The sequence below is a fragment of the Balaenoptera musculus genome, chromosome X, assembly GCF_009873245.2.
Source record: "Balaenoptera musculus isolate JJ_BM4_2016_0621 chromosome X, mBalMus1.pri.v3, whole genome shotgun sequence".
Taxonomy (NCBI): domain Eukaryota; kingdom Metazoa; phylum Chordata; class Mammalia; order Artiodactyla; family Balaenopteridae; genus Balaenoptera; species Balaenoptera musculus.
In genome coordinates, this window is record NC_045806.1 from 113,838,180 (window position 1) to 113,865,344 (window position 27,165).

The window sequence follows — 27,165 nt, forward strand, 5'->3', positions numbered from 1 at the left end:
TCCAATGCCTTTAGACTGCTGGCCTCCCACCCTGCATATACACACAGAAATCACATGCTTACATTCTCTGTATCAAGGGGCATTTCTTGCTGGTACTATTGCTAGTACTAAGGGAATTGCCTTAATTTTCTGCTTCCTTCGGTTCATGTAAACATTATCTCCATGCCCATCACCTCTGGAGTAGCCTGTGGCATTCCCTCACTTGAAAAGAATGATTTTCATTCTTACAAGTCCTTTTGCGTCAGGACCTCGAGCTGGGTTCTGCATTATTTTGTTTTGGAACAAGGCAGGTTCCTTTTAACCATTTCTAAAGGGAGAAACCCTAAATGGCATTTACAAAAATATATGGCATTAAAACAGATGGTCAAACAGTAAAAGGGTGTTTTAGTAGGACATTTAGAGACAAAGCAACTGGTGGTTTGCCTGGATTTTGCATCTCTTAAAGGTTGCTTTGATACTGTGCAGCAGAGCCCTGGTAACACGCAGGTTTGGGAATTACCATGTGTCAGAGCTGGGTGATAAGCCCAGGTCACCTGAATTATTCCTCCTTGGAAGTGACATCAGCCCTATCAAAATGTGAATGATTTGTTGCTTCAGCACCTCTCTGATATTAAATCTAGAGGAGTGGATTCAAGTTTGTGCTTCAGGGGACACACACACTTATTTACCCTGTAAAAGAGAGTGCACTAGACCACCTTCTGATTGCAGAGAAATGGATGAAAATTGACAAAACCTATACAGATCTTCGTGGTTAGATATGGAAACAGAGTGATTCTAATAAACAATAAGTATTGTTTAATAACATCTAGGTAGTCCATAAGATTCCCCAACAGGGAAGAACAAGCAACTGCAGAGCATTTCCCAAACCCCCCTCCTTCTGTCATGGAAACGCCGATAAAACTCCTCCACCTCCCACACTCCAGTGCCAGATCGGTAAGCATTTAGCCAAGCATGCTGGGAGACAAAGAACAACTGAAGGAAAGGAGTATCCGGGTGTCTTGGATTTGCTTGCCATTCTGCTCTGTTGCTCTACCATCTCGTTACTAGACGTAGGCATTAGACGTGACAATCAACTACATTTGAACTGAGCAGAAGAAATATTAAAGGCATAGGCTTCAGAAGAAATGTCTCAAAGGCAGCCTCAGTCACCTAATCAGACTTTAATTTCAACCACAAATGACACAGAATCATCAAGCCCTGTCGTTCCTAATGATACCACAAATAAAGGAAGGACCGGAGACAACTCTCCAGGAATAGAAGCATTGTGTGCCATCTATATCACTTATGCTGTGATCATTTCAGTGGGCATACTTGGAAATGCTATTCTCATCAAAGTCTTTTTCAAGACCAAATCCATGCAAACAGTTCCCAATATTTTCATCACCAGCCTGGCTTTTGGAGATCTTTTACTTCTGCTAACTTGTGTGCCAGTCGATGCAACCCACTACCTTGCAGAAGGATGGCTGTTCGGAAGAATTGGATGTAAGGTGCTCTCTTTCATCCGGCTCACTTCTGTTGGTGTATCAGTGTTCACGTTAACAATTCTCAGTGCTGACAGGTGGGTTTCTTTTCTCAGTTATATTTGCCAGGATGTGAAATTAGGCGAAAAGAAAGGAAAGCTTGTACGGAACGTTCACTGGCTACTATTCTGCTTTTCTCACACTCTGTAACCTGGATGTAAGATTGAAAAATCGGGGGGCATTTTAAATAAAAGTTGGTGTAAGAATATTAAAATTCCTGTGTTAGCATCGGACGAGAGATTGAAATTGTGTGCTTCAGGGATCATTTATTTTCTTTGACGTGTAATTGTTTGTTTGAAAGAATACTGAACGGTGTTTTTCCCCCCGGTTTATTAAGGCAAATTATTCCAGGTGTAAAAGAAAAACAATTCTTTCTTTATACATTAGTGCAGCCTAGTGGTGCAATATTGTCAACATTAAAACATCAACATAGGTGTGAAATTGACCACATACACATTACTGTCTACTGGAAGAATGGTAAAAAGATACATGCATCTAATTTATTTGAAATGCATCAAATTAATTAATGGCAGAAAAACGGTGAGGCTTTCAGCTTCGTGGTAACTCAGTGTAATGTCACCACTTAACTGTATTTGTTTTTTCTATAGGCGTTCAATGACATTCTCATTTCCAGACATAAATTAATCCCGGCTGACTTTTAGAGCTCTGTGGATGGAGCGTGTGAGAACCCCTGGCAGCCAGGGTGTTTGGGCTCTGTTAGGATATTTTCAGTCTACGTACTGGGTCTTTCTGTGCCTATTGTAGAATGATAACTGTGAAAGCATGAAGAAAAATTGAGGCTCCAAATGTTAAAAGTGATGCTTTAACAAGCCTGCAAGAAGCCTGTAAGTAATCAATGCCTGGCAGTAACAGAAGGAAAAGCTTCTTCAGATTCTGGAATCTGAGAGGAGGAAAAGCTTTCCCTGTGTCTTTTATGGAATTTTGCTTTGACTGGTTTTATATTCTGTTTGAGGGCAGATTTACTTAAAGGCTGTAGATTTTAAGGTGGATTTGTCAGAATAAGGAGGCATCTTTTCATGGGTACAGGGTTTCCGATTTCACCCTTGCCTTGCCCTAAATCTACCTACAGATTGGATCGGCTTGGGCAAGAAATTAGCACTTATGAACAGGGAAGAAATTAACCCTCTCCTCTTTCCTGCATAAACTCATGGAATTCTTTTCTAGGAAGGTTGATGACTGCTCTCTCACAAGGAAAGGAGAATTAGGTTTAACATCAGTCACTTACATAAAAAGGAAGTCTTTTAGAACACAAGGTAATGCACAGGTAGTGAATTACTCTCCATCACACACAAAATCATGCCGAAAAATATTTATTTGCCCTAAATAGAGGGTCTACAAGAAAATTATAAAAATTGCAAATCTGGAATATCTCATAACAGTGAATAAAGGAAAAAGTGATTAGCGTCAATATAAAATACTGGGATGTATTATGTGTATTTGAAATCGTAACCAATTCCAGTTGGTTAATGTTGACTTGGTTATATACATATGGGATAAGAAGGTAGAACTGGATGACCACGGAGATCACTTCTAACTTTAAGATTCTGTAATTTTGATATTGACTTTGCCCTTTGCTATGATTATGTGTTTCTAGATACAAGGCAGTTGTGAAGCCCTTGGAGCGTCAGCCCCCCAATGCCATCCTGAAGACCTGTGCCAAAGCTGGCTGCATCTGGATCGTGTCTATGATCATTGCTCTACCAGAGGCTATATTTTCAAATGTATATACTCTTCGAGATCCCGACAAAAATATGACCTTTGAATCGTGTGCCTCTTATCCTGTTTCTGAGAGGCTCCTGCAAGAGATACATTCTCTGCTGTGCTTCTTAGTGTTCTACATTATTCCACTTTCGATTATCTCTGTCTATTACTCTTTGATTGCTAGGACTCTTTACAAAAGCACCTTGAACATACCTACTGAGGAACAAAGCCATGCCCGCAAGCAGGTATGTATTAATCAGGACCCACGCATGAATTTAGAAGGGAAATGCCTCCTTTTGCACTCCTGAGCAATAAATACTTTAGCAGTATCGTATTTTTGTTATGGTCATGGGCTGTGGAGTCTGGCAGACCCAAGATTTAATTCCATACCAGCTGAGCAATCTTGAGCAAGTTACTTAACATCTCTGAGCCTCACTTTCCTCATGTATAAAATGAAAATGAGGTCTGGATGATATATATGAAATGCTTAGCATAGTTCCTGCTGCAGAGTAAACATTCAATAAGCGGTAGGACTACTATTATTAGAAAGCTGAAGTTTGGGATCAGTCAAAAATCACCCCACAGAATAGTGAGAAACATCACACAAGGTGAGACTATAAAGTGAAGCATCTTTTGTTTAGAAAAACACAGGATGGTAGAACTGGCAAGAAGCCATAGCATTATTCAATGCAAACCACTTACACACAGATGAGCAGACTGGGCGGAGGGGTTATCTCGAGGGATGCAGTGCCAATGGCAAGAGAACACAGTGATTCACAGAAGCTTGATTAAGACCATTGCAAGACCCAGGTGTGCTCTCCTCTCATAAATATGAACAGAATAAAAAGAATATTGGCAAAACATCGTTCCATTTGATTAAAAAAACCCAACAGGATTTCTATCTTTCTTGGGTGGGAGGAGATGATTCCATTTACCTCTTAACGAGTATGTGCAGAGCTCAGCGCTTTTTTTTTGTTTTTTTGAGCTAGTACATTCAGTTGCTTCAACAGTGGTGGTCAGGAGGCTAAAGTTGCATTTTAATGCCCATGTGAACAGTTATCTTTGCTCTATCTGTGACTACAGGCAATGTCTTCACTTAATGTGGTTCATTTCTCTTATTAAGAGGTGCAGGTAGGATTATTTTCATACATGAAGGGTGGCACATTGATTTTTATTCCTTTGACTATATAGTTAGAATTCCTATACATTAACAACAATTTTTGGTACCAATTTAGCAACTTTCATAAACCCCAGAAGACTATTCTAACCTAGTCAGCCTCTGCTGATGCAGTGAAAGCAGGTTTGTATAGCATCTATTTCTTAATTAAATTAAATTTTCGATAATTCCACAACACTGCTTGAGATAATTACAGACACCCTAGAGTATCTCAAAACCAGGGATGGGAGTCTCTGAATTAGAGCTAATCAGAGACCAAGATCACAGGTTACCATGTCAATTAACTTGCTGTATCCTCTAGCCACGGGCTGACTTCCTTCACCTGCACGATCAAAGGGACACCAGCCTGTTAACTGTAAATTTCTATGTAAATCTAGAGAATGGCTTTTTAAAATCTCTGCCAGCTAAATGTTTTTGTTTGGGTTTTCGGTTGTTTTTTGTTTTTGTTTTTTGTTGTTGTTTTGTTTTGTTTGTTTGTTTTGTTTGGGTTTTTGTTTTGTTTTGTTTTCTTGGTTGTTGTTTTTGCCGTTTTTCTTCCCCCTATAGATTGAATCCCGAAAGCGAATTGCCAAAACGGTGTTGGTGCTGGTGGCTCTGTTTGCTCTCTGCTGGTTGCCGAATCACCTCCTGTACCTCTACCGCTCATTCACTTCTCAAACCTACGTGGACCCCTCTGCCATTCACTTCATTGTCACCATTTTCTCTCGGGTTCTGGCTTTCAGCAATTCTTGTGTAAACCCCTTTGCTCTTTACTGGCTGAGCAAAACCTTCCAGCAGCATTTTAAAGCTCAGTTATTCTGTTGCAAGGCAGAGCTGCCTGAGCCTCCTGCTGCCGATACCCCTCTTGACAACCTGGCCGTGATGGGAAGGGTCCCGGGTGCTGCAAGCACTCAGGTGTCTGGAATTAGTGTGTCCGTGTTCGCTGGCTGTAGTGTGAAGAAGGAAGATGACAGAGTCTAGCTTTTCAATTAAAAATAGTATTTTTCCTCCCAGCGTGTGTATTCGACTCTGAGCTGTGTGTAGGTGTATGGTGTCAGAATTTTTGTTGCTTGAGAATTGTGCTGAAATCTTAGGAGGGAAGGATCAGACAAACCATGATTTTCTTCAATCTACAAGCATTAACGAACATTATTGGGCTTTCTAAATAAAACAGAGCCCCACTAGGCGTAGAAAGACATATCTGCGTATGTCAGTGGGTCCTATAAGAGGTTGAATAGGAGGTGAAGTGAAATAAACAAGATGACACTTAAAAATCTAATATGTTTCCATCACATCTCTGATGCTTATAATTTCGCATATACTCCTGTGATTTGCATAAAACTGTGTTTATTATGTGGTGTAAATCTACAGATTATACTTTGCATATGAAAAGGGGCTCAAAGAGAGGTAAAACATCTCTTCTGCAGTTTTCTTAAAAAACAAAGTCCTAAAAGATAAACCTTCACAGGGTTTGTTTTTGACTACCCTCTTCCATTAATCTCTATTCCATTAGAACTAAAGCTGTGCAATGGCAATGACAACGTTTTGGGCTCAGTGAGTATAAAGTAGCGAGTAAGGATCTGGGGCAGGGTGTTTGCCTTACTAGGTCAGCACTTACTGACTTAAGGTAGTTCTGGAGTTACAACTCCCATTGATTGATAATTGGGCAAAGTTATCTTTCACAAATATTGTGAAGAACTTGCCTTCTTCATAGGCAGAATAAGTGGCCATGTTTATGGTGTCATTTGAGGGCTCCAAAGAAGGACCCCTGTCAAAAAACCTGTGAGCCTGCCAGTGTCTGAAATTCTTCCTTGAAGGAAATTCATTTCTTTCTGGTAAGCAGTGCCCTCTTTCTAAAAAATGCAGAAGTACCACATGAGATCCCTAACACCTGGGTGTGCAGTTACTATCAGATCATCTTCCTGCTTGACTACCTTAAACCTGATGTGTGCCTAAATCCTGTAAGAGTATGACCTAATTAATCTCTGCCCTTGGAAATCAGAGGATTTTCTATCCTCTGCTCCTACTTGCTAACACTATAAGCTTGTTAATCAATATTATTTCAAACAACAGTTATCAATAGACGTGTCAGATTTAGATTTGTGCTTTCAGAAAATGTTTTCTTGGGGGCAAATTAAAGCATATGTTTGGCACAATCGATAGTTAAATTTGAATTTTCAAAAACTTGATTTTGGGGTGTGCTTTTGGTAGCTTTGAGCTTTCTTTAAATGGCTTGTGTAATTGTGAACTTTTGCTTAAAGATGTGGCTCGAAAAGGGGATATATATTAACACTAGACTTTACATTTAAGTAAAATTGGTTTACTTAAAGTGGGGGGGGGGGTGTTAGAATTGTATTAGTATTGCTTTGGGTTGGATGTTGTAACAAGGGGAGAAAAATAAATATGAAATAAAGTTTTAAATGACTGTGTAACTTTATATTCTAAAAACAATACTTCTGACAGAATATCACTGAGAACCCATTTTAACTCCAAAATGTATTTTCAAGTGCCAAACTCCAAAATATTTTACTATTTTCCTTACTCTGGGTAAAAATTACATCTTTATTCTCCTAAGCATAACATTTTAGAAATAACTTGATCAAAGTACCAGATTACAAAAGCTAAGCGAGCTTTTTAGCAGTTGATAAAACTAGAGCTCCAAGAACTTTGATTTTCTTCATTCTCAGTAATCCCTAGGTGACTTAGGGGTCTGATATAAAATAAATCCCTGAATGGCTTTATAGGGCATCAGCCTCCCGTCCAGAATTGGGGAATTGGGATTAAAATTCATGGCTTTGCTTTGATTTTTTTTGGAGAGGGTGGTCTTATTTTTAACAGATTATCCTTGTCAGAGCTAAACTTACAAGTAGGCCCCAATATCCACAATTTTTTTCACACGGACTATTGTGTGCAGCAATGTTACTACATTTCACTTCTTTGGAGAGGGTCCTAAATGGGGGCACGGGGGAACACATGAAAAACAAATTTTGTATACTTCTCAATTTTGCTCAGGGCCTGCCCTGACCCAAGACTTAGAATAATGGACCATAATAATATAATATGCTACAAAGCAGGAAAACAAAGTCACAAACTTAGGTAAGTCTTTGTCATTGAAGTTGATAGTACTACAAAACATTTAATACTGGTATACCTACTGACAATAGCAAATTTGGGTTTAAAGAATTTCTGCAGTTATTACCATCTTAAGTCAGGGATCCATCAATTTTTTTTTTGTCAGAAGGAGTTACTTTTATTTCCACTAAGTCTTGAGATTACAGGAAGTGGGGACAGGAAAATTCCCGAACAGAGTGAGCCTGAATGGGCCATTAAAAAAAATCTACTTTGGTATAGTTCAGTAATTTTCCAGAAAGACTTCCTAGGCCAGGTAGATGACTTCTCTGTCCAGGCAGTCTCTGCTTTTGTAGGTTAATGAATTTTTATCCACCAAGAAGTCGGTGGCCTATTAGGCCAGGAGTACAGCACAGATCACCCCTCACAGAGAAGAACGAACGTGATGTTCAGGGAGAAGCCGGCTGTCTGGGTTTTGTCTTCCTGGGTCCAGCAGCCCCTTGTGCAGCCCATCTATATTCCATTCCTGGAGTTTCGGGAGCTACCCCCATCCTTATAATAACAAAGGACCCCCCTTTTTGCTTGTTAACTTGAATGTTTCTTGCAAAAAATCTTGGAAATAAAAACAGGTTATAGGGAATTCCCTGGTGGCGCAGTGGTTAAGAATCCACCTGGCAATGCAGGGGACACGGGTTCGAGCCCTGATCCCGGAAGATCCCACACGCCGCGGAGCAACTAAGCCTGTGCGCCACAACTACTGAAGCTGGTGCCCCTAGAGCCCGTGCTCTGCAACAAGAGAAGCCACCGCAATGAGAAGCCCGCGCAGCGCAATGAAGAGTAGCCCCCGCTTGACGCAACTAGAGAAAGCCCGCTCACAGCAACGAAGACCCAACACAGCCAAAGATAAATAAATAAAATAAATTTATATAAAAAAAGAACAGGTTATAAAGAGATACTTCCAGATTACCTCAGTTACTAGGGATTTAATTCTAGGAATCCACAAGGAAATAAGAACTGGAACCAGGCCTCATAGAGACAAAAGTGTTGCTTAAAAAAAAAGAAAAAAACTGGGAATTCCCTAGCGGTCCAGTAGTTAAGGACTCCACACTTCCACTGCAGGGGGCACGGGTTCGATTCCTGGTCGGGGAAGTAAGAGCCTGCATGCCGTGGGGCACGGCCAAAAAAATTAAATTAAAATAAAAAATAAATTAAAAATTAAAAAAACAAAACTGTCAGGGCCAGTGGCCAAGTAGAATGCCATTGTAGGTACAAGCATGCTTAGGTCCCAACTCACTACTCCACTATTACGGTGACTCAATGACCCTCTGTCACTGCCTCAGCTTCTCCTCTCACCCCTGGAGAACTTCTCCACAGAAGGCCTCTGTTCTGCTTACTACCTTCCCTGTGTGGGCCTCCCTGCTTCTGGGCTACTCTGACCATGTCCCTGTCTGTTCCATACTCAACCCTCTTTCTGGGAGAGGCTTGTTGGCTCAGTGAGTCAAATTCAGTCTAGAATGCGGGGCTACCCTACCAGGTCACCTCACAGGCCTCTGGGTAGCCCGTGACTGGGTCACATGGGAAGTAACCTTTTTGGCCACCTGCTAAGAGGGGTCTGTGGATAGAGCAGGCGCTCAGTGTCACGTGCAGCAAGGCTGCGTAGCATATTATCACCTATGCTGTGAACTCACTCAGGAATGAAATGGGAGCCCAATAAACACATTGCTGAAAACAGCTGTACACTATTTTTGAATCCTGGAAGAAATATTTAGCAATGCTTAAATGAGCCTAATAAAACTCATGTTATCTATATTATAAAAATGCACGCAAGTTCTATTGCATGCATGTTTTTTTCTAAGAGATCAAAAAACGACGTTAGTGGGGCAGTAAAGGTGGTGTGCACACTGGATGTTAAAAGTTTTAGGTTTGGAGCTTGAGCACGTCTGAATCATGGAGTACAAGGGGCAGGCAACTGCTGCCCTTCCTTTCCAGAGACATCTCCAGCCTGAGGAAGGTACCGGAGAGATAAAGGAGGGAGCAGAGGCTTGGAAAGAAGGTTGGTCCTTCCACCCATCGTTCGTTCATTCATTTATTCACTCACCACACACGCACTAGACACCAGACCCTGTACTAGGAACTCGGGCTAACCAGAGCCGGCGCCTCTCCTAGTGAAATCGTAACGAAACAAGCGAAAAGACTCGTTTCCCACGCGGAGGAGGAGCCTCCGGGCGAAGGAGGCGCGCCTTTCTCTCGCACCGAGACCTGTCCCGCCCGCCCGGTCCACTCCCTCAAGATGGCGGCCGCCTCGACGCCTGCTCCGGCGCCGGCCAAGGGGGAACCTTCCCACGCCTTCGGGCTACCGCCTCGCCCCGGCCCCTCCCGGCCCGCCGCGGACCCCGCGGACTCAGACGGCCCCGAGGCGCCGCGCCAGGAAGTCCCAGCTGGGCATCACCGCCCGGCAGCAGCGCAGACCCCGAGCCCCGCCCCCCGAGCCCCACCCCCCGAGCCCCACGCCGCCTGCCCGCGTCGGCGCCTGTTGACGCCACTGGGGGAGTGTCTGCGTGATCCGCGACGTCGCGACGCGTCAACAATGGCGACTGCGTTAGCATGAGCGGGCCTCCGTTGTCAAGCGGTTTCCAGACGTTGAGGCGGGAGCCGCAGTCGTCTTAGACCCGGCCGGCGGGGAGCACAGAGCACCTTGTGCTCGCTCCCGCCGCGTTGTGGATCGAGCGGCGGTGTCAAGACCCAGCGGGGCGAGCCAGGTGGGCGGCGGGGCCGGGAGCAGCGGCGCGTGCGCGCGGCGGGCGGGGGGCGGTGCGGCTGGCGAGCGGCCCTGACTTCCCGGGGGCTGCTGGGGCGCCGCGGGGAGGCGGGCGGGGGGGCGCGGGCTGAGCACGGCCAGCCTCCCTTTCTCTGTTCCCCTCCAGCGTCAGTTCGGCCTCTTCGCTCTCCCGGACCCTGCCACTGGGCTAAGTCGGCAACATGAGCTGCAACAACTTGGATGAGAACGACGAGTTTGATGAGCAGTTGCGAATGCAAGAATTGTACGGAGGCACTGAGGACGGCGACACCGAGAAAGATCCCGGTGGAGACAACGATTCTTTCCGGCAGCAGTCGACTGACACCCCATACGAGTGGGACCTGGACAAGAAGGCTTGGTTCCCCAAGGTAAAAGTCGCACGGGCGCCGATGCGCAGCGGGTCCGCCTGGCCAGCCTCGCGGGGCGCTCCTTTCACGTTTTCTTTGCTGAGGTCCTGGGTTAGAGCCCCTCTGGATAGTGACGTTTCTTTTTGTTGTGTCTGTAGCAGAACCGACGTGTAAAGGAACGGAAATCTTTAGGGAGATGGCTTCAATGTAATTTAATTATTAAGCCTTTTCCATGCCTTATAAATTTTATCTATGAAGGTTACAGTTGGTGACTGCTTTTTATTGCAAAGAGGAAAAACACCAAGAGCAAATTCAGTCGATGTTAATCTCACGTAGTCTCAATCTTACTTATCCTAGGAATTCAGATGTTTAGCTGATGTGCTATGTGCACAATTCAGCTTCTTGATTTGAAAAATTGATAAATTGATAATTCTTTACTGATTGAACTTTGCACCTCTTTTTACTTTCCTACTAAATTTTGTCCCTAGACACGTATGTTTGAACCATATTACCACGGGAATATGACAAGAGGTGCACAGAATATGGATGGAAAAGATCTGAGCATATTTATTTAGAGTACTTGGAAATTGTTAAGTATTCTATTTTAGCTTGAAGGTGAAAGGACTGATGTTAATCTTGGGTCTCTAAACTTTTTGGTCAAAGTACCCTGTTAATCAAAGTCTCACGGTATGGGTGGAAAAAAAGGATACTTATCGCACAGTAATAGACTTGCAAGCCAGTAATACAAACTGTGTCTCCATTGTGTAATTTGAGTGTGATTTTTTAATTATTTATTTCACCTTTTTTCTTTCCCACTTTGTATTTGTGTGTATGTTCCAATCCCTCTGAATTGTTAAACTTACTATTTCACTTGGCTGCTGGTGGTGCCAGCTAGAGTGCATATTTGCTTTCTTCAGCCTTCAGAGTACTTTAACAATCGTCTGATAATGGATTAATTTGTGGCTCTATCTTTTTATGTTATGCAAGCCCATACCTCTTCAAACTTCAAGTTTTAAATTTTCCTCATTCCTGTGTGTGCCTAACATTGATTGGTGTGAAGATATAACTATATTTCTTTTGTTGTGCAATTGTGTTTTTTCCCTAAGAGCCAGGAGGATGGTTGTGAGTTGGATTTGTTCTTGATTTGTTCTGACATTAAATGATAATGTGATTTAATTAGTGACGGTGTTAAAATAGCATTTAATTTTATAATTGTTAGCCCCATTCTTTACACACCAAATCAGAGTTCTACTCTTTGTGTTCTCTGCCTACAGGTATTTAAATATTTAGAGTAGATATACTTTTGTTCATCCATATTGTAAAAGAAAATTTGATCCTGTTGTTAGATTATTAGTTGACTGTTGGTTTTTATTCTGTTTATTGTTATCTGATACTTCCTTTGTTATATTTATTTGTAGCCTTAGTCAAGTAGACTGCAGAGATAGTAATTTACAAATAAAACAACTAGAAAAGGTGCCAACTTAAAATGCCTTTAATAGTATCTCAGACTTTTGTGCTGATAATCCAAGTACCCATGTCTTAATTTTTTATTATTTTGTGTGCAGTTTTCTATATAAGGTGACTGTTCTTGCATTGACACAGAAACACTTGTATGTTAAGTTGTATTACTGAATATGCTGTTATTTAACACTGTAAACTTTTTGCGTGAGGAAATCATTTTTGAATTTATGTGTGTGTGCTAAATTTCTTGTTTAGATCACTGAAGATTTTATTGCTACATATCAGGCCAATTATGGCTTTCCTAACGATGGTGCGTCTAGTTCTACTGCGAATGTCCAAGATGTCAGTGCTAGGACTGCAGAAGAACCTCCGCAAAGAAAATCCCCCGAACCCAGTGATACCAAAAAGAGGGGAGAAAAGAGAAAGGGTGAATCAGGCAAGTGGATTTAGCTTGCAAACATGAGTGTAAAAATTAAAAATATGAGTGTGTGTGTATATATAGTTACTTTTGGGAGAATTATAAAATAGCTTTGACAGAATCATAAGATGGGTTTTTAAAATATTATTATTTGGGTTTATATGTTGGCTCTCTCACTAACCTGTGGGCATCCGGTGGGCTCTTTCAATTCAGTTCAGTTCTCAGTTTCTTCCTTTGCAAAATAGAGCTGTCATTAGGAGATTATCTAAAGTTCTGTTTGTAAGGTGATTTTTTTTTTGTCCTTTTTGAGTTTAATTAAATTAAACTCAAGAAGTCAATTTTGCTTCAGCTTGGCCAGGTCTAACACAGTAGATTGGAGTCAGAAGCCACTTATGCCAAGGCCTAAAGTCAGTGCAAGGGTGAGATTTTTTTAAGGTAATATCAGATTCATAAAGAACCAAGATAAACTAGCCATCTTTTTTCAGACTGGGCTCTGAAACGAATTACTTGTCCAAAGATCCAAATACTTTGAAAGCTGGACAGTGATTTGATTTAATCTGTCTTGTTCTAAGGGTAAGAAAAAGCTTCTGGAAGTTTTGAGAAACTGCCACACTGTCAGGATTTCATAATGGGACTCTTACCTTTTCTGGCATGTGTTTTATTTATTTACTCGATTTTGATTTTTAGGATGGTTTCATGTTGAAGAGGACAGAAACACAAATGTGTATGTGTCTGGTATGTATACCTTTTTAACCACATTTAGAGTAGAAAATTTTTGATTTTGAGATTTTTCACAAAGTGATTTTTAGTTTTCAGTTTCTCTGAATTCTATTTTGTATCGTTGTGTCATTATTTGTTCAGCCATTTATGTGAGTGAGGGATATGTTGTTTTTTTATGAAACTGAGAAAAATTAAGTGTATGTAACTTTGCGTGCCATCCTTTCTGTCTGCTTTAGGTAACTCACAGCTGTTTGCCCCTTCAGATTCATTGATACAAGGCCTAAGCAAAGCATGATTTTAATGTACATTTGAATACATTAAAACATGACATTTCTTCACGTCTATAGATGTGAGATTTTTACATACTTTTAGAAAATCAAAATTGCGCTCATCCAAGTTATGGATTTCGAATTGGTAGAATCCCTAAGTAATCCTCACCTTTGTTTTAGATGCCTTTATAATTTTTTTCCCCCTAACGTCATAGGTTTGCCTCCAGATATTACAGTGGATGAATTTATACAGCTCATGTCCAAGTTTGGCATTATTATGAGAGATCCTCACACAGAAGAATTTAAGGTCAAGCTTTACAAAGATAATCAAGGAAATCTTAAAGGAGATGGACTTTGCTGTTATTTGAAGGTTAGTTATGTGGTCAAGTAAGTTTCTCCTATCTCCGTTTCTTTTTTTTTTTTTTTTTTTCCATTTTTAACTCAGGAACCAGGGCTATAATTTTGTATAGATGATAACCAAGAGTGAGAGCTATTCAAAACAGGATGTGAAGAAAACTGTTGTTTCAGATTGTGCCTGTGTGTATCACATTGGTAAGGTTATTCACGCGCTCTTGTAAGAAAATATGTTACCAGGTCAAGGTATTATGTAAGTCATATGACCGAGGTACTTCTCTTGTCTTAAAAAAATTCTTGCTGCAAAGATCTCTTTAGGAGTGTATGCATATAATCAATGCAGAACACATTCTAAAAATTGGCAGAAAAAAGAAAGCCAGTAACGTTTTATTTGCCCACTGCCTGTCTCTGTAAATGAAGTTTTATTGTAACCGGGCCACATTGATTCATTTACGCATTTGTCTGTACCTCCTTTCACATTTCAACAGCAGAGTTGAGTGGTTGCAACACAGACCACAGGGCCCACACAGCCTAAAAGATTTACTCACTAGCCCTTTACAAAAGTTTTCTGACCCCTGAATTAGACCATAAAGGTGCTAACTTACGCTTACTGCTTTGAAATATATTTTGAATGAGAGAGAAGAGAGAGTGGTATTAACAGACATTTGCAGAACTTTATGTATTCATGATACCATAAATGGCATGGGGGGAAGCTCAGTGCCAAAGGCAGCCATCATTTTTGGAACACCTGTCCCCTTAGGAGCATGTGTTACGAATTACTGCATGGTACAAAAGAAATGGGTACAATGATGGCGTGTACATGTGTCATGGAACCTGAAAATAATTACAAAGCAAAATCAAAGTGATGAAACAACAGTACCAACATCACAAGTGTGTTGCAAGTATACAACATCTCAGTGAAATCAGAGGGCGGGTAAGATTAAGCTGACAAGCTTTGGGGGAGATAGGTTTTTGATCTGGTTCTTGAACATGATGGGCTCACACATGAGTACGACCATTATGGGAAGATATTTATGTAATTTTCAAATGTAAGGAGATTGAATGCTTTATAAGTTCTTCAAGGGTTACTAAAAATCTGTGAACAGATTCTTAGGGGGGTTGATTGGGTTTTAAAATTTTGAAGAGAAAAATGGGGTTTTGACAAATTTGATATGTCAAATTTATGACCCATAAAAGTGCAAGATTGCCAAACCAGTAAATTGAGTTCCAGAAGAATATAGTTAATTGTTCCAGGATCCATATTTAATTGCATGGCAGAGTTCAGTTGTCCTTTTGAGTTCTCCTCAGGTCCTCAGATCTTTGAATCTGTGTAGAGCTGACAATTGCCCCCTTTGTATAGGACCCAGAATCCTCAAGTGTGTGTAATGTTCAAGCTATCAGATAATCATCTTGTTCCCAGTATATCACAGACCTACATTTTAATTGGTGAACACAAAAGATTAAAGACTGACTATGCTATTCCCAGTTTCTTGAGTCATCTAGTCTTTTAAGTAGGAAACTTTTAGAATTTTAAAACTGGAATGCACCTTAGAAATCACGCAAGTCCATTTACCTCATTGTATAGAGGAGAAATTGAGATTCCAGGAGGCAAAACTACTATTCCAGTAATGGTATAACTTATTGAGTACCTACTGTATGCCAGTCACTATCCTTTATATGCCTTATTTCATTTAAATTTGTCAAGAACCCTGCAAAGAAGGCATTTCCATTCCCATTTTACAGATGAAGAAATTGGGGCTCAGGGAGCTTGAATAACTTGCCTAGGTTCACATAACTGGTTGAGGACAGCTATGTCTTAAGTGCACATTTTCCGATACGTGCTCTGTAGCTCTTTATTCCCATGTAGGTAGTTACATTTAAATCTTTATTTTATGTATAGTCATCATTCATCTAAAACACTCCTGCTGAAGCTTCATTTCAGTGTGTAACTTACTGACTGTAACTTGCTTTCCCTTTACAAAGAGAGAATCTGTGGATCTTGCATTAAAACTTTTGGATGATGATGAAATTAGAGGCTACAAATTACATGTGGAGGTGGCAAAGTTTCAACTGAAGGGGGAGTACGACGCCTCAAAGAAGAGGAAGAAGTGCAAAGACTACAAGAAAAAGCTGTCTATGCAACAAAAGTTTGTGGTTTTTTTTTTTTCCATTTTGAAAGATTTCGTATAAATATCCTAGAGTATACTTTTGGTAATAACCACCTGGTTTTTTTTTTAACGTCTTTATTGGAGTATAATTGCTTTACAATGGTGTGTTAGTTTCTGCAGTATAACAAAGTGAATCAGCTATACGTATACATATATCCCCATATCCCCTCCCTCTTGCGTCTCTCTCCCACCCTCCCTATAACCACCTAGTTTTGTTCCATCAAGTATGCCTACAGATTATTTTTAAAGAATTTTATTTGCTATACATCTGAAACTAACACAACACAGTAAATCAACTATCCTCCAATATAAAATAAAAATTAAAAACTTTCATTAGATCATCGGAAACCCTCAGTAATCTGTGTAATAGGATGATTTGGCAGTGGTGGTGGTTTTCGTTTTCTGGGGTATTCATTTTTAGTATAACATGGGCTTAAATGAAATAAGAAAGCCATCTCTACAGAAAATGTTGAACATCAGATTAAGTAAGATGGTTTAGGTTTATATACCAGAGCCATTAGTTCATTTTTCATGTGGATGGGATCAGCTACGCCAGGAGCTAAATTTTTACATACAGGTTTGTTAGTAGGAGTTAGAAATTAGAAATGATAGGTTTTATCATTTTATCATGTACTGTGTGGTTGTGTATAGTATATACAAGTCATCAAGTTTCTATTCCCTTTATTTAATATGTTTTTTGAAATATGCTGGTTTTAAGAAATGAGCCAAAATAAGTACTTTTATCAGAGTGAATTCTAATAACACTTCTAACACTATGCTTAAACTAATGATAAAATGATCAAAGAAGCATTTAGTTGTGATGTCTATAGTTTTTACAGGAATCGTTAAAATAGATACCTAAAAATTTTATAAACAAATCAGTAAAATTTAAGGTAGTAACAAAGAGTGAGTAGTTTTACATATTTCAATGCAGTTTGTTCTTTATAATCGTAAAATACCTAAAAACCAATACAATTTGAACATTTTCTTGGCCTCAGTGTCTCTTCCTAGATAGTCATAGATACTAAATAATTAGCAGTTTTTCAGGAGTCTCATTGGAATGTTTGTAACCAGCCAGCAGTTCTGAAATATATATATATATTCTGGGGATTTCAGATACTGCGTCCATCTTTCACCTGACCATTATTTTTATTCAGAAAGTTGTAATGGAGCTGTGACTAAAATACACATTGTTGTTTTGGAATCAAATAATTATCACTATTTAAGTGCTCAATAAAGGATTATATTTAACTGCTCATTTTTTGTTTTTTGCTCTGACAAGTCTGAAACAAAATTCACAGCTTCTTGTTCCTGCTTTGTCGCGTTAGGCAGTTGGATTGGAGACCTGAGAGAAGAGCTGGCCCGTCCCGAATGCGCCACGAGCGAGTTGTCATCATCAGAAATATGTTTCATCCTATGGATTTTGAGGTAGGAAGCAGTATTCTTACTGATAGAAACATAGATATGCTTTCTTTCAAGGGAGCCCAAAGCTTGCCTCACCCCATCCTTCTCATGTCACATCCTGCACGTTCATCTAGTCTTCAGGGTCGGAAAGTGATACCAAGAATCACCTGAAGGTTTCAGATTTTCCCAGGTTTAACCCAGCGTTCCTTTAATCGTATCGCAGGTAAACCTGTCTAATACCTGTACCGTGGCCCCAAACAGCAGCTACTTGGTATGGGAAATGATTAAAAATACAATCTTTAAAAGATTTATGGGAGTCGCTTGTGGATTTTGAGTGCAGTTCAACCATGCAGGCTGATTTTGGTGGGGAGGACCAGTTTCACACTTGGAAATGAAAACTTCACTTTAGTGCTAAAAGTTTGATCCTTAAAAAACCTTAGGTTAATGAAATACAGCCCCTGACATTTGAGTAGCGAAGGTAGTTTTTTTAGGACCTAATCTTTACAAAACTCTTTAGTGGCTATTAAGAGGACTTTGTAATAATTGGTGTCCATGTAAGATTCTAGGAACAGCAAATAAAAGTGAATAAAGGAGGAAGAGCTACTAGAGAGGTTTAAGGAATATTAATTGCCATCAGGGTACCTTGTGTTATGTTCTGCCTCTTGTCCTTATCTCTGTGTTTTGGCCTAGACCGATGGGATCATTCATGGAAGAATTCTTTATTCTCTGCCTGACTTCTGAAATTAATGATAACAAATTACACATAAGAAAAAAATGTTCATAATGTAAAATTTCAGATGGCTTACAAATGATCTAGTTGCACCCAAGGCCCACTCTTGTTCCTTTTGTGCGGTTAAGCAGATTTAGAGTGACAGTGTCATTTTATCCCCCTTAGAGAGGGCACCAGAATTGTCTGTTGAACTCCATCTCTGCAGATGGTGATGTGATCGGGTTTATCGTGCACCTGTGGAGTCTGTGTCTTTTGAGGTCATTGGGAAGATACCTGTGGTCTATTTATACTGTTTGGTGTCTCTTCTGACTAGAATCCTGAAGCATCTTGAAATACGGCAGAGCTGCATTAGACTTGCAGTGATAATGAAGCATGTTTAAAAAACACACATATACACGTGCACACTAGATGCTTTTTGAAATGCTATCCCTGCCAGGTGGGACTTTGAAAGGCATGCATAGATGGATCATGGTATCTAGTCTACTGGGTACAACTCCAGAGTTTCCTGTGATTCACCTACATTTTATTTCCCTGGTAGATAATTGGTTTTTTAATTAGGTGACCTATTACTTTCTGTGACTTGAGATCCGTGATTCACAACATTCCATGCTCCTAACACTTGGACATGAATATAAATGCAAACTTAATTCATGAAGTATCTGGGCCCTGTGCAAGTTGAAGTGTATTGTGCAATTGCCTTTATGTGTTTCCGCCTCCTGCCGTTGTTCGTTGAGACCCTAATTTAAGTCTAGCTATCACCCTGGGCACACTTAATTTTTCCTAGCTTAACAAATATTCTTTCCTCCAAAAAGCCATATTTATTCTTCCTTGACTTCCCACAAATTTCCTCCAGTGGATATTTTTAAAGATAAAAGTTTCATGCTTGTAAATTCTTGATAGCTTAAAGAAAAAAAACCTTTACTGGTTTAATATAAACTTTGGAGTTATAGAACCTTTATATTAACCCTGTTTTATTTTATTCATAGCATTTATTATTATCTGAAGTAACTGGATCCTCTCTGTTAGAATGTGAGCTCCATGAAAGCTGGGGCTCTTGTCTGCCTGGTTTGCTGTTATATGCCCAGTGCTTAGAATCATGATTGGCACATAGTAGGCCCTCAGTATTTATAGGAAGAAAAAGTGAGAGAATGATTGAATGAAACCCTTTTTACTCACAAGGCAGAGTGTTTTCATCCACTCAAGGAAGAAAACGTTTTCTCTTTAGCATCTTTGCAAATGAAGGAAAGTTTTCAGACGGCTGCACCACAGGGGCTGGGAGCGCAGTGATGGGCTTCAGAGTTCACGGGCAGAGAAACCCTTGATGCTGTCCTTGTTTGCCCATCTGACTGGTCTTGTGTGGTCTGACGAGTTTGATGAGAGCCTGTCAGAAGTCTTGTTTTTTTGCTCAGTGTCTCATGGGCCTGAACGTAAAAGTGCATCACTGTAGTAGACTGTCCAGTATGCTAGACTCTAGCCACATGTGGTTAAATTTAAATTAATTGAAGTGAAATAAAATGAAAATTTAATTCCTCAGGTGTATTAGCCACGTGTGGCTAGTAGCTACCGTATTGGATAATGGAGTATTCACTTCTGTTAACACAGAAAGTTCTGTTGGGCAACGCTGGTGTAGACATTATATAACTCTGGATAGAGGTGTTCAACTGGAAAACTGCTTTCATTGGATGTTTTTGGGGAGTGTTTGATTTGTCCAGAGATTCCATATGAATCTAAAGAACAGATCAGCATTGAGGTTTGTAGTAGAAGACAAAAACTGAATTGTCAGGTAACCGGGGTGTCAGAAAGAAATCAGCTTTTGTGGGGTGGAATACAGGCACATCTTGTTTCATTGTGCTTCGCTTGATTGCGCTTTGCAGATACTGCTTCTTTTTTTTTTATTTTTACAAATTGAAGTTTTTGTAGTAACCCTGCATGGAGCAAGTCTGTCAGTGCCATTTTTCCAGTAGCATTTGCTCACTTCATTTCTCTGTGTCACTTTTTTGGTAATTGTCCCAGTAGTTTAAACATTTTCATTATTATTATATTTGTTATGGTGATTTGTGATCAGTGATCTTTGTTACTATGACAACTCGCTGAAGGCTCAGATGATGGTTAGCATTTTTTAGCAATAAAGTATTTTTTAATTAAGGCATGTCTTTTTAAAATATAATGCTATCGCACACTTAATAGACTACAGTATAGTGTAAACATAGCAGGAAAACCAAAAAAGTTCGTGTGACTTGCTTTATTGTAATATTTGCTTTATTGCTCTGGTCTGGAACCGAACATGCAATATCTCCGAGGTATACCTGTATATGTTTATTCCAGACAGTTGACTAGTGTTAGAACCAAAATACCTAGAAATACTCTTTGGTATCAGGGTGAACAGTGAAGGCTAATATTTTAAATGTAACTTTAAGGGGTTTTCAGTATTTAATTCAAAGCCTTATTTAAAAAATTCATGCCTGGCAAATTTGAATACCAGGAGGTGAAGAACCAAAACTCAGATGCAAAGGTAGGTTTCTCATTGTGTATACTAGCGCTGTCCAATAGAAGTATAATGTGAGCCACATGTGTAATTTAAATTTTTCTAGCAGCCACAATACAAAAACAACATGAAACGGGGTAAATTAATTTTAATAATGAATTTTATCTAACCCAGTATATCCAAAGTATTATAATTTCAACATGTAACATAAAAATGTTAATAAGCTATGTTACATTGAAGGTTTTTTCCCCTTTGGTACTAAATTTTCAAAATCTGGTGTTTATTTCACACCTGCAGCACACCTCAATTTGGACTAGCCACATTTCAAGTGCTCGGTAGCCACGTGTGGTTAGTGGCTACTATCTTGGACAGTGTAGGTTTAGCTTGGAAAAGAATGAGAAATACGGTTTATTTCTGGGAAAACAAAATATCACCCTGGAAAAACATTTTAAGTGTTGACTGCGGAAGGTTTCAGCGTTTCAGTCTGAGTTTAGTCTCAGGTCTGTTGCTTGCAAAGTGTTGTCTTTAGAAAATTTTCATGCTTAGCTAGGTTAAAGATATTTCCCGGGGGAGAGGGTTATTATCTTTAAGCCTCATGATACTATATAACAGTGAAGATATATTTGTTTTTCAAGCTGGTAAACATGAAAACAGAGGTCTGGGAAGTCTTTGGCTGAAATTTGATATTCTTGTAGCAAAGTCGTGAGACTTTGATAAAGAAATAAAAATGGTAATTCACCCCTCCCCCTACAGTGGAATCATGCTTAAATGTGTTAAATATTTTGAAACAGTTTTTGTTTGTTTTTAATATAACCCTGATTTCCCTTGGTAAATAAAATGGAGTTATTAGGAACAGTTTATCAAACTCTGAAAAAGCTTTTATTGACTGTTCATTGCATGAAAGACTGTGCTGTGTTCTGTGAGGTATTCGAAATTCAGTCAAAGGAGATTCCTGCCTGCGGAAAGCTCACAATCTGATAGGAGCTACCCCCCCACACATACACCCCCGTAAAAGCCACCACATGAGTACATGGAGTTTATGCTCCATTCCCCATTCCTCTCAGGCCTGAGAATTTTCTATAAAACAAATTGGCCTATTCTCCACAGTTAGATTTTATAAGTGGGAGAAATCCAGAGTCCTGCCAGCTGTACTCTTAGAAGCTTCAGATTTATAGGATTTGATAGTTTTGATTTTAAATTTGATTTCAGTAACTGCCTACCAGTTGTTTATTTTTGCCTTTTGACAAAACTTCAGGAAGGAGAAGCCACTTGTCATGTTTTGCTGTTCTCTTTAGTTGGTGAGGAACATATAAACCCGTGAGATAGACAAATTCATATGTTTCCTAAAAAGTATAAGTCTGCTTCATTAGAAATTTGTAGGTAGGATATCCTCGTTTATATTTGTATGTAGTTGAAATTCAAGTTGATAACATAACTTTTTTATGAGCCTTTTTCATGTATTGGGACTTGGAGGCAAGATGAACAGGAACCCTTATGGGGGAGGTTTACCCTGTGAGTTAAAATAGAATCGTGGAAGCACAAAGAATAATCTTAGAACACTTAGTCAATGAAAGGGATATATGTCTCCCCATTACAACATTTCTGTAAATAGGAATCTATGCAAAACACAAAATAAAATTTCCTCATCGGTACAGTCGTCGTGATCCTGGTGCAGAACATAGGAATTAGCAGTCTCTGACTTAATATGAGCCACAGGACTTCACCTGCTTCAGCTGCTGTTATTTGTGATTTCCACTGACACTTCCCTTCCCTCTCCTTTGCCACTGCACACCCCTAGTGCTGCCTACCATACTTGCCTATTCCCCATCTTAAAGCAGGGCAGACCTGTAGTAGTAGCAGCAGCTGTGGTAGTCTAACTTCATTTGACTTTGATTTTTTTAATTTTGTAGACTGCAGACAAACAACTAACCTTAAGCAAAACCTTTTTTTATTCGTTGGTTTGTCTAAGTAAGAAATTTGATTCTCAGGAATTACACTTAAAGAAGGGGGCAAGCCCATTTTAATCAAGTGTGTTTTTGCAGGATGATCCACTGGTGCTGAACGAGATCAGAGAAGACCTGCGGGTGGAGTGTTCAAAGTTTGGACAAGTTAGGAAGCTCCTTCTCTTTGATGTAAGTTCATGGCTTGGACAAATGATTTCTTAAGCAATTTTCTTCCATTTTAATAAGTTATTACCAAATGTCAGTATGCCTCCAAATTTTACATAAATGTTTTTATGTAGTAGGTCTGCTGTCTAGTGGTAGTCATCTGTAAGCAGTATTAGATAGCATTATTAGATGAACGTGGATTACAAGCGAAGGCTTTGATAGACGTGATATCCCTTGGTTATTTTCCTTTATCATCACTCTAGAGTTTATGATCAGGTGAAAAAAAGTATAAGAGACACGTATGAGACCTTATGGTTCCCTATTTGGCCACATCTCCCCCTCTTTCTGAATTATTTCTTCTTCCATATTTGGAGAAGAACAATCAAGAAAAATACTCTCCTGTATGTTCCCCTTTTCACCTTTTTTTTACATCCAGAATCAACACATAATAATTGAAAGAGTCACCATTTATTGATTGCATACTACAGCTACTTTACATGTTATCTCATTAAATCCTCCAAATCCTCTGAGGTAGGTAGGTGCTATTTTACCCATTTTGGTTAGTTACCCATTTTACAGATGAGGAAGTTTAGAGATTGAGCACCTTGCCCAAGGTCATTGAGCTGGTAAGTGGCAGAGCCAGGATTTAATCCCAGGGCTGTTCAACTTCAGAGTCCACGTTCTTAACAGCCATACTGTTCTGCGTCTCGTTAGACGGTGTTATCAGCAGGAACGTTTCCAAGGATATCATGCTTGGTTTTTGCTAGACAATGTTAAGCTGAAGAAGCACCTAGCTGCGTGTTACTGGCTGCAGTAAAAAGGAAGAAAGACTTCATATAAAATCTTCAGCTCAAATGATCAGAAGGAACACTACTTCCCTACTTTGTCAAATGTATATGTTTTACTTTAAATGTTCTCATTCATTCCTTCTTTTTCTTCCTTGTCTTTCTAGAGACACCCTGATGGTGTGGCCTCTGTGTCCTTTAGGGATCCGGAGGAAGCTGATTATTGTATTCAGACCCTCAATGGAAGGTGGTTTGGTGGCCGTCAAATCACTGCCCAAGCGTGGGATGGGACTACAGATTATCAGGTGAGTTCTGCAACTGTCAGGGGCACATGAATTGTTTCATTACCAACAAATACTGATCTAGCAGTTTTTCACATAAGTTTTAAGTTCTGTTTAATCTGTTTAACAGTACTTCTTTTAAATAATCCTTTATATTCAGAGTACGGAAAGAAAAATGTTTCAATCTTTCAGTTTATAAGTCTGAAATCAGTTTATAAGTCTTGAGGCTTGCTCAGGATAGCAATAAGAGAAGAACAAATTAAAGCGCTTCTCTTCCTTTCTGTCTTGTAAAGTACAGACAGTTCAATTATTAACTTTTTAATTGATGAGACATTTCTGCAGTGCTGTGGTATTAGGCGTTTATTTAAATGATCTTAATAAGGTCAACTCTAGTAAATCAAGATGTAAAGTGTTGGAAACTGAAGATAGGGAATTGCTTTAATTTCCTAAAAGTGATACCTTATAAAATCAGAGTACTTTTGGCGATATTAGAAATGTTCAGAGACGCTGTTACTTCTTTTGGCCTACAACATATTTTAACGGTAGTTTCCATGTGTACACAGGTGGAGGAGACCACGAGAGAAAGGGAGGAAAGGCTGAGAGGATGGGAGGTTTTCCTCAACACTCCCGAAGCCAACAGAGGCCTTCAGCGTTCAGATTCCGTCTGGGCTCCAGAAAGGGCGGGGCCTTCTAGAGTTAGGCATTTTTCAGAGCACCCTTGCACATCTCAAACGAATGTTCAAGAAGCCGCAACTGAAATGGCATTTGAAGAACCTATAGATGAAAAGAAGTTTGAAAAAACAGAAGATGGGGGAGAAGTTGAAGAAGCTGCTTCTGAAAAAGATGCTAAAGAAAGTGGCCCTGAAAAAGAGGCTGAAGAAGGCTGTCCCCAGAAAGAATCTGAAGAGAGCTGCCTCGATAGAGAGTTTGAGGAAGGCTGTCCCAAAAGAGAGCGTGAAGAAGACTTCCCCGACAGAGAGTCCGGAGAACGCAGCCCCAAGAAAGAGCATGAAGAGGGTAGTCCTAAAAAAGAGTCGAAAGAGAATGGCGCAGAAAGAGAGTCCAAAAAGAAGAGACTCAAAACAGATCCTGATGAGAACGGCCTTGAGCAGGAGCCTGAGGAGGAGGCCAGCCCCCAGAAGGCAGCTGAAGATGGCAGCTCAGAACAAGGGTCTGAAGAGTGCTCGGAAAAGCAGTTTGAAGACGACTCTGAAAAAGAGTTAGAAGAAAACGGCCTTGAGAAAGGTTTTGAGGAAGAGGGCTCTGAGAAGGAATTTAATGAAAACGTTCTTGAAAAAGAGATAGGGGAAAATGACTCTGAAAAATCAGAATTCGAAGATGACAGCTCTGGGAAAGTGTTTGATGAAGAAGGCTCTGAGAAGGAGTTTGACGAAGAGTCAGATGAGAAGGAAGAAGAGGAAGATGTGTATGAAAAAGTATTTGACGATGAGTCGGATGAAAAAGAGGACGAAGAAGATGCAGAAGAAAAGGGTCTGGAAGACGCGGATGAAAAGGACGAAGAAGACGATGCAGATGAAAAGGTGTTTGAAGATTCAGATGGAAAAGAAGATGAGGAAGATGTAGATGGAAAGGAAATTGAAGCCATAGATGAAAAGATGTTCGAAGATGACGATTCCAACGAGAAGTTGTTTGATGACGACGCCAGTGACAAGTTGTTTGAAGATTCCGATGAGAGAGGGACTGTGGGTGATTTAGGGAATGTTAAGGAGGAAGGACCCCTGTCCACAGGCAGCAGCTTTGTCCTCAGTAGTGATGACGACGATGAAGACGATGATGATGAAGTTTAATCCCTTAAACTTGCTTTGGAGGGTGATTCCTCCATCTCCATTTTGCCTCTGCTCCAGGGTAATTAACCAGTAGTGTTACATGAACGTGTGCATAGAGGTAGGATGCCCTCAGATCAATGCAGTGAAATGTGTCTGGTTATATGTACTGACCGATTTTAAATATATGTGAACAAGTCAACTGGATTCTTGTCTTTTGTCAGATTTGTTAAGTGCATGCAGAATAATATTTTTTAAAGTATTCTGATTGAAGTTTGTGATATTCAAAAATAAAAAATAAGTTGTTAATATGCAGAAACAGAAAATTAGACCTAAGTTAAATTGCATTTTTCATTCTTGCTATTGCTTTATTCATACTAAAGTTTGGTTTTTCTAAGGACCTGAAAAATCCCTGTAGGAGCCTCCTTGCTTCAGCTTATGATGTTACCACTGATGTCCCCATTTCCCCTTTCTAAACCAGAACATGTTACTAAAACTTATGAAGTAAAGAACACTTTGGAGTTTTTCCCTGCCCAGTCCTCGCAAGTTACTTTTTTTCTTTTCTACCCTCTTGCCATGAAAATTGAGGCTTAAACATGCAAAAGTAAACTTCCCAAGGTCCACAGCTTCCATTGTTGAAAATACAGAGGAAATCAGAATTCTACTGTGTACTGTTTGGGCCCCTCTAGAAGCTGATTAAAGTTACAGGACCTTTACCCAGAAAAATCTATGCATGCACTACACAACCTTTTGTATACAGTTTGGGGTGGTTCATGGATCCCCTGGAGTTTAAGAACTTTTGTCATGCATATTTCAGATTTTTGCTTTTGATTTTGTTCTAGAGTCATGGTATCTAGTATATGCTAAGTTGTGTAGTCCCAATAAAAATTTGGGTCTTTCTTGATTGTGCTTTCCAAATTCAGTATTGATGAATTGACTTCTGATGTAGCATTAAGTTATTCTCATAAATTAGAAGAATTAAAATAAACTGCATTGGTGCTTTCTCATTATACCGTCTGTCAGTGTAATCATTACCCTCTATAGACAGAAAAGAGTTCTTATACTTCAGGACAGCTTTCTGAGAATGTTTTAGTTGATGTCTGGGATCTATTAAAAATCTTTAGGCTTTTCACCGGGGATAAATCAGTAAAAGAGGTGAAGAAAGTTAAACATAGAAAAACTGCAAACCAAAATAGTGTTCCCTTTGAAGATAAGCCAGAAGCATTTAAACACTATATTTATTGTGTTTTACTACAATTTATTGTAATTTGTTGGAAAATTGGTTTTCTAAACGAAAGGGTAAGAATGCTTTATCTTCCGTACACAGTGGTTGGAACACATAACTACAACATAAATTGGCTCTAAGCCTGTCAGAAGGAGGCCGTTTTCATTCTGACTTCTTTTCCCCTGCTCATTAGTTTGGTTGATATCAAGTACTCATGCTCTTTTCATATAAACACCCTGGAGCAAAAGTCACAAACAGCTGTAAAATGGTAAATAATTTACAAGGTGATATTGATGAGCAGACGTTAAGAGTCATGAAGCACTCACCTGTTTTCTAAGCAATCAGGTTTTATTGGTCCTGAA

At 39.7% G+C, this 27,165-nt stretch overlaps 2 protein-coding genes across 2 annotated transcripts; both read left to right on the forward strand.

The window, feature by feature from the left end:
* Positions 1-983: 983 nt before the first annotated feature.
* On the forward strand, positions 984-5,532 carry BRS3 (bombesin receptor subtype 3). Its single transcript, XM_036840478.1, has 3 exons — positions 984-1,558; positions 3,136-3,487; positions 4,966-5,532. Exons 1-3 carry the CDS (start codon positions 1,125-1,127, stop codon positions 5,377-5,379), a joined length of 1,200 nt encoding a protein of 399 aa, XP_036696373.1. The 5' UTR covers positions 984-1,124; the 3' UTR covers positions 5,380-5,532.
* Positions 5,533-10,021: 4,489 nt separating this feature from the next.
* Positions 10,022-26,588, forward strand: HTATSF1 (HIV-1 Tat specific factor 1). Its single transcript, XM_036840412.1, has 10 exons — positions 10,022-10,226; positions 10,392-10,632; positions 12,328-12,508; positions 13,178-13,225; positions 13,695-13,849; positions 15,817-15,980; positions 17,330-17,429; positions 22,663-22,752; positions 23,681-23,818; positions 24,358-26,588. The coding sequence occupies exons 2-10, from the start codon at positions 10,447-10,449 to the stop codon at positions 25,600-25,602; spliced, it is 2,307 nt and encodes a 768-aa protein (XP_036696307.1). The 5' UTR covers positions 10,022-10,226; positions 10,392-10,446; the 3' UTR covers positions 25,603-26,588.
* The last annotated feature ends 577 nt before the right edge of the window (positions 26,589-27,165 follow it).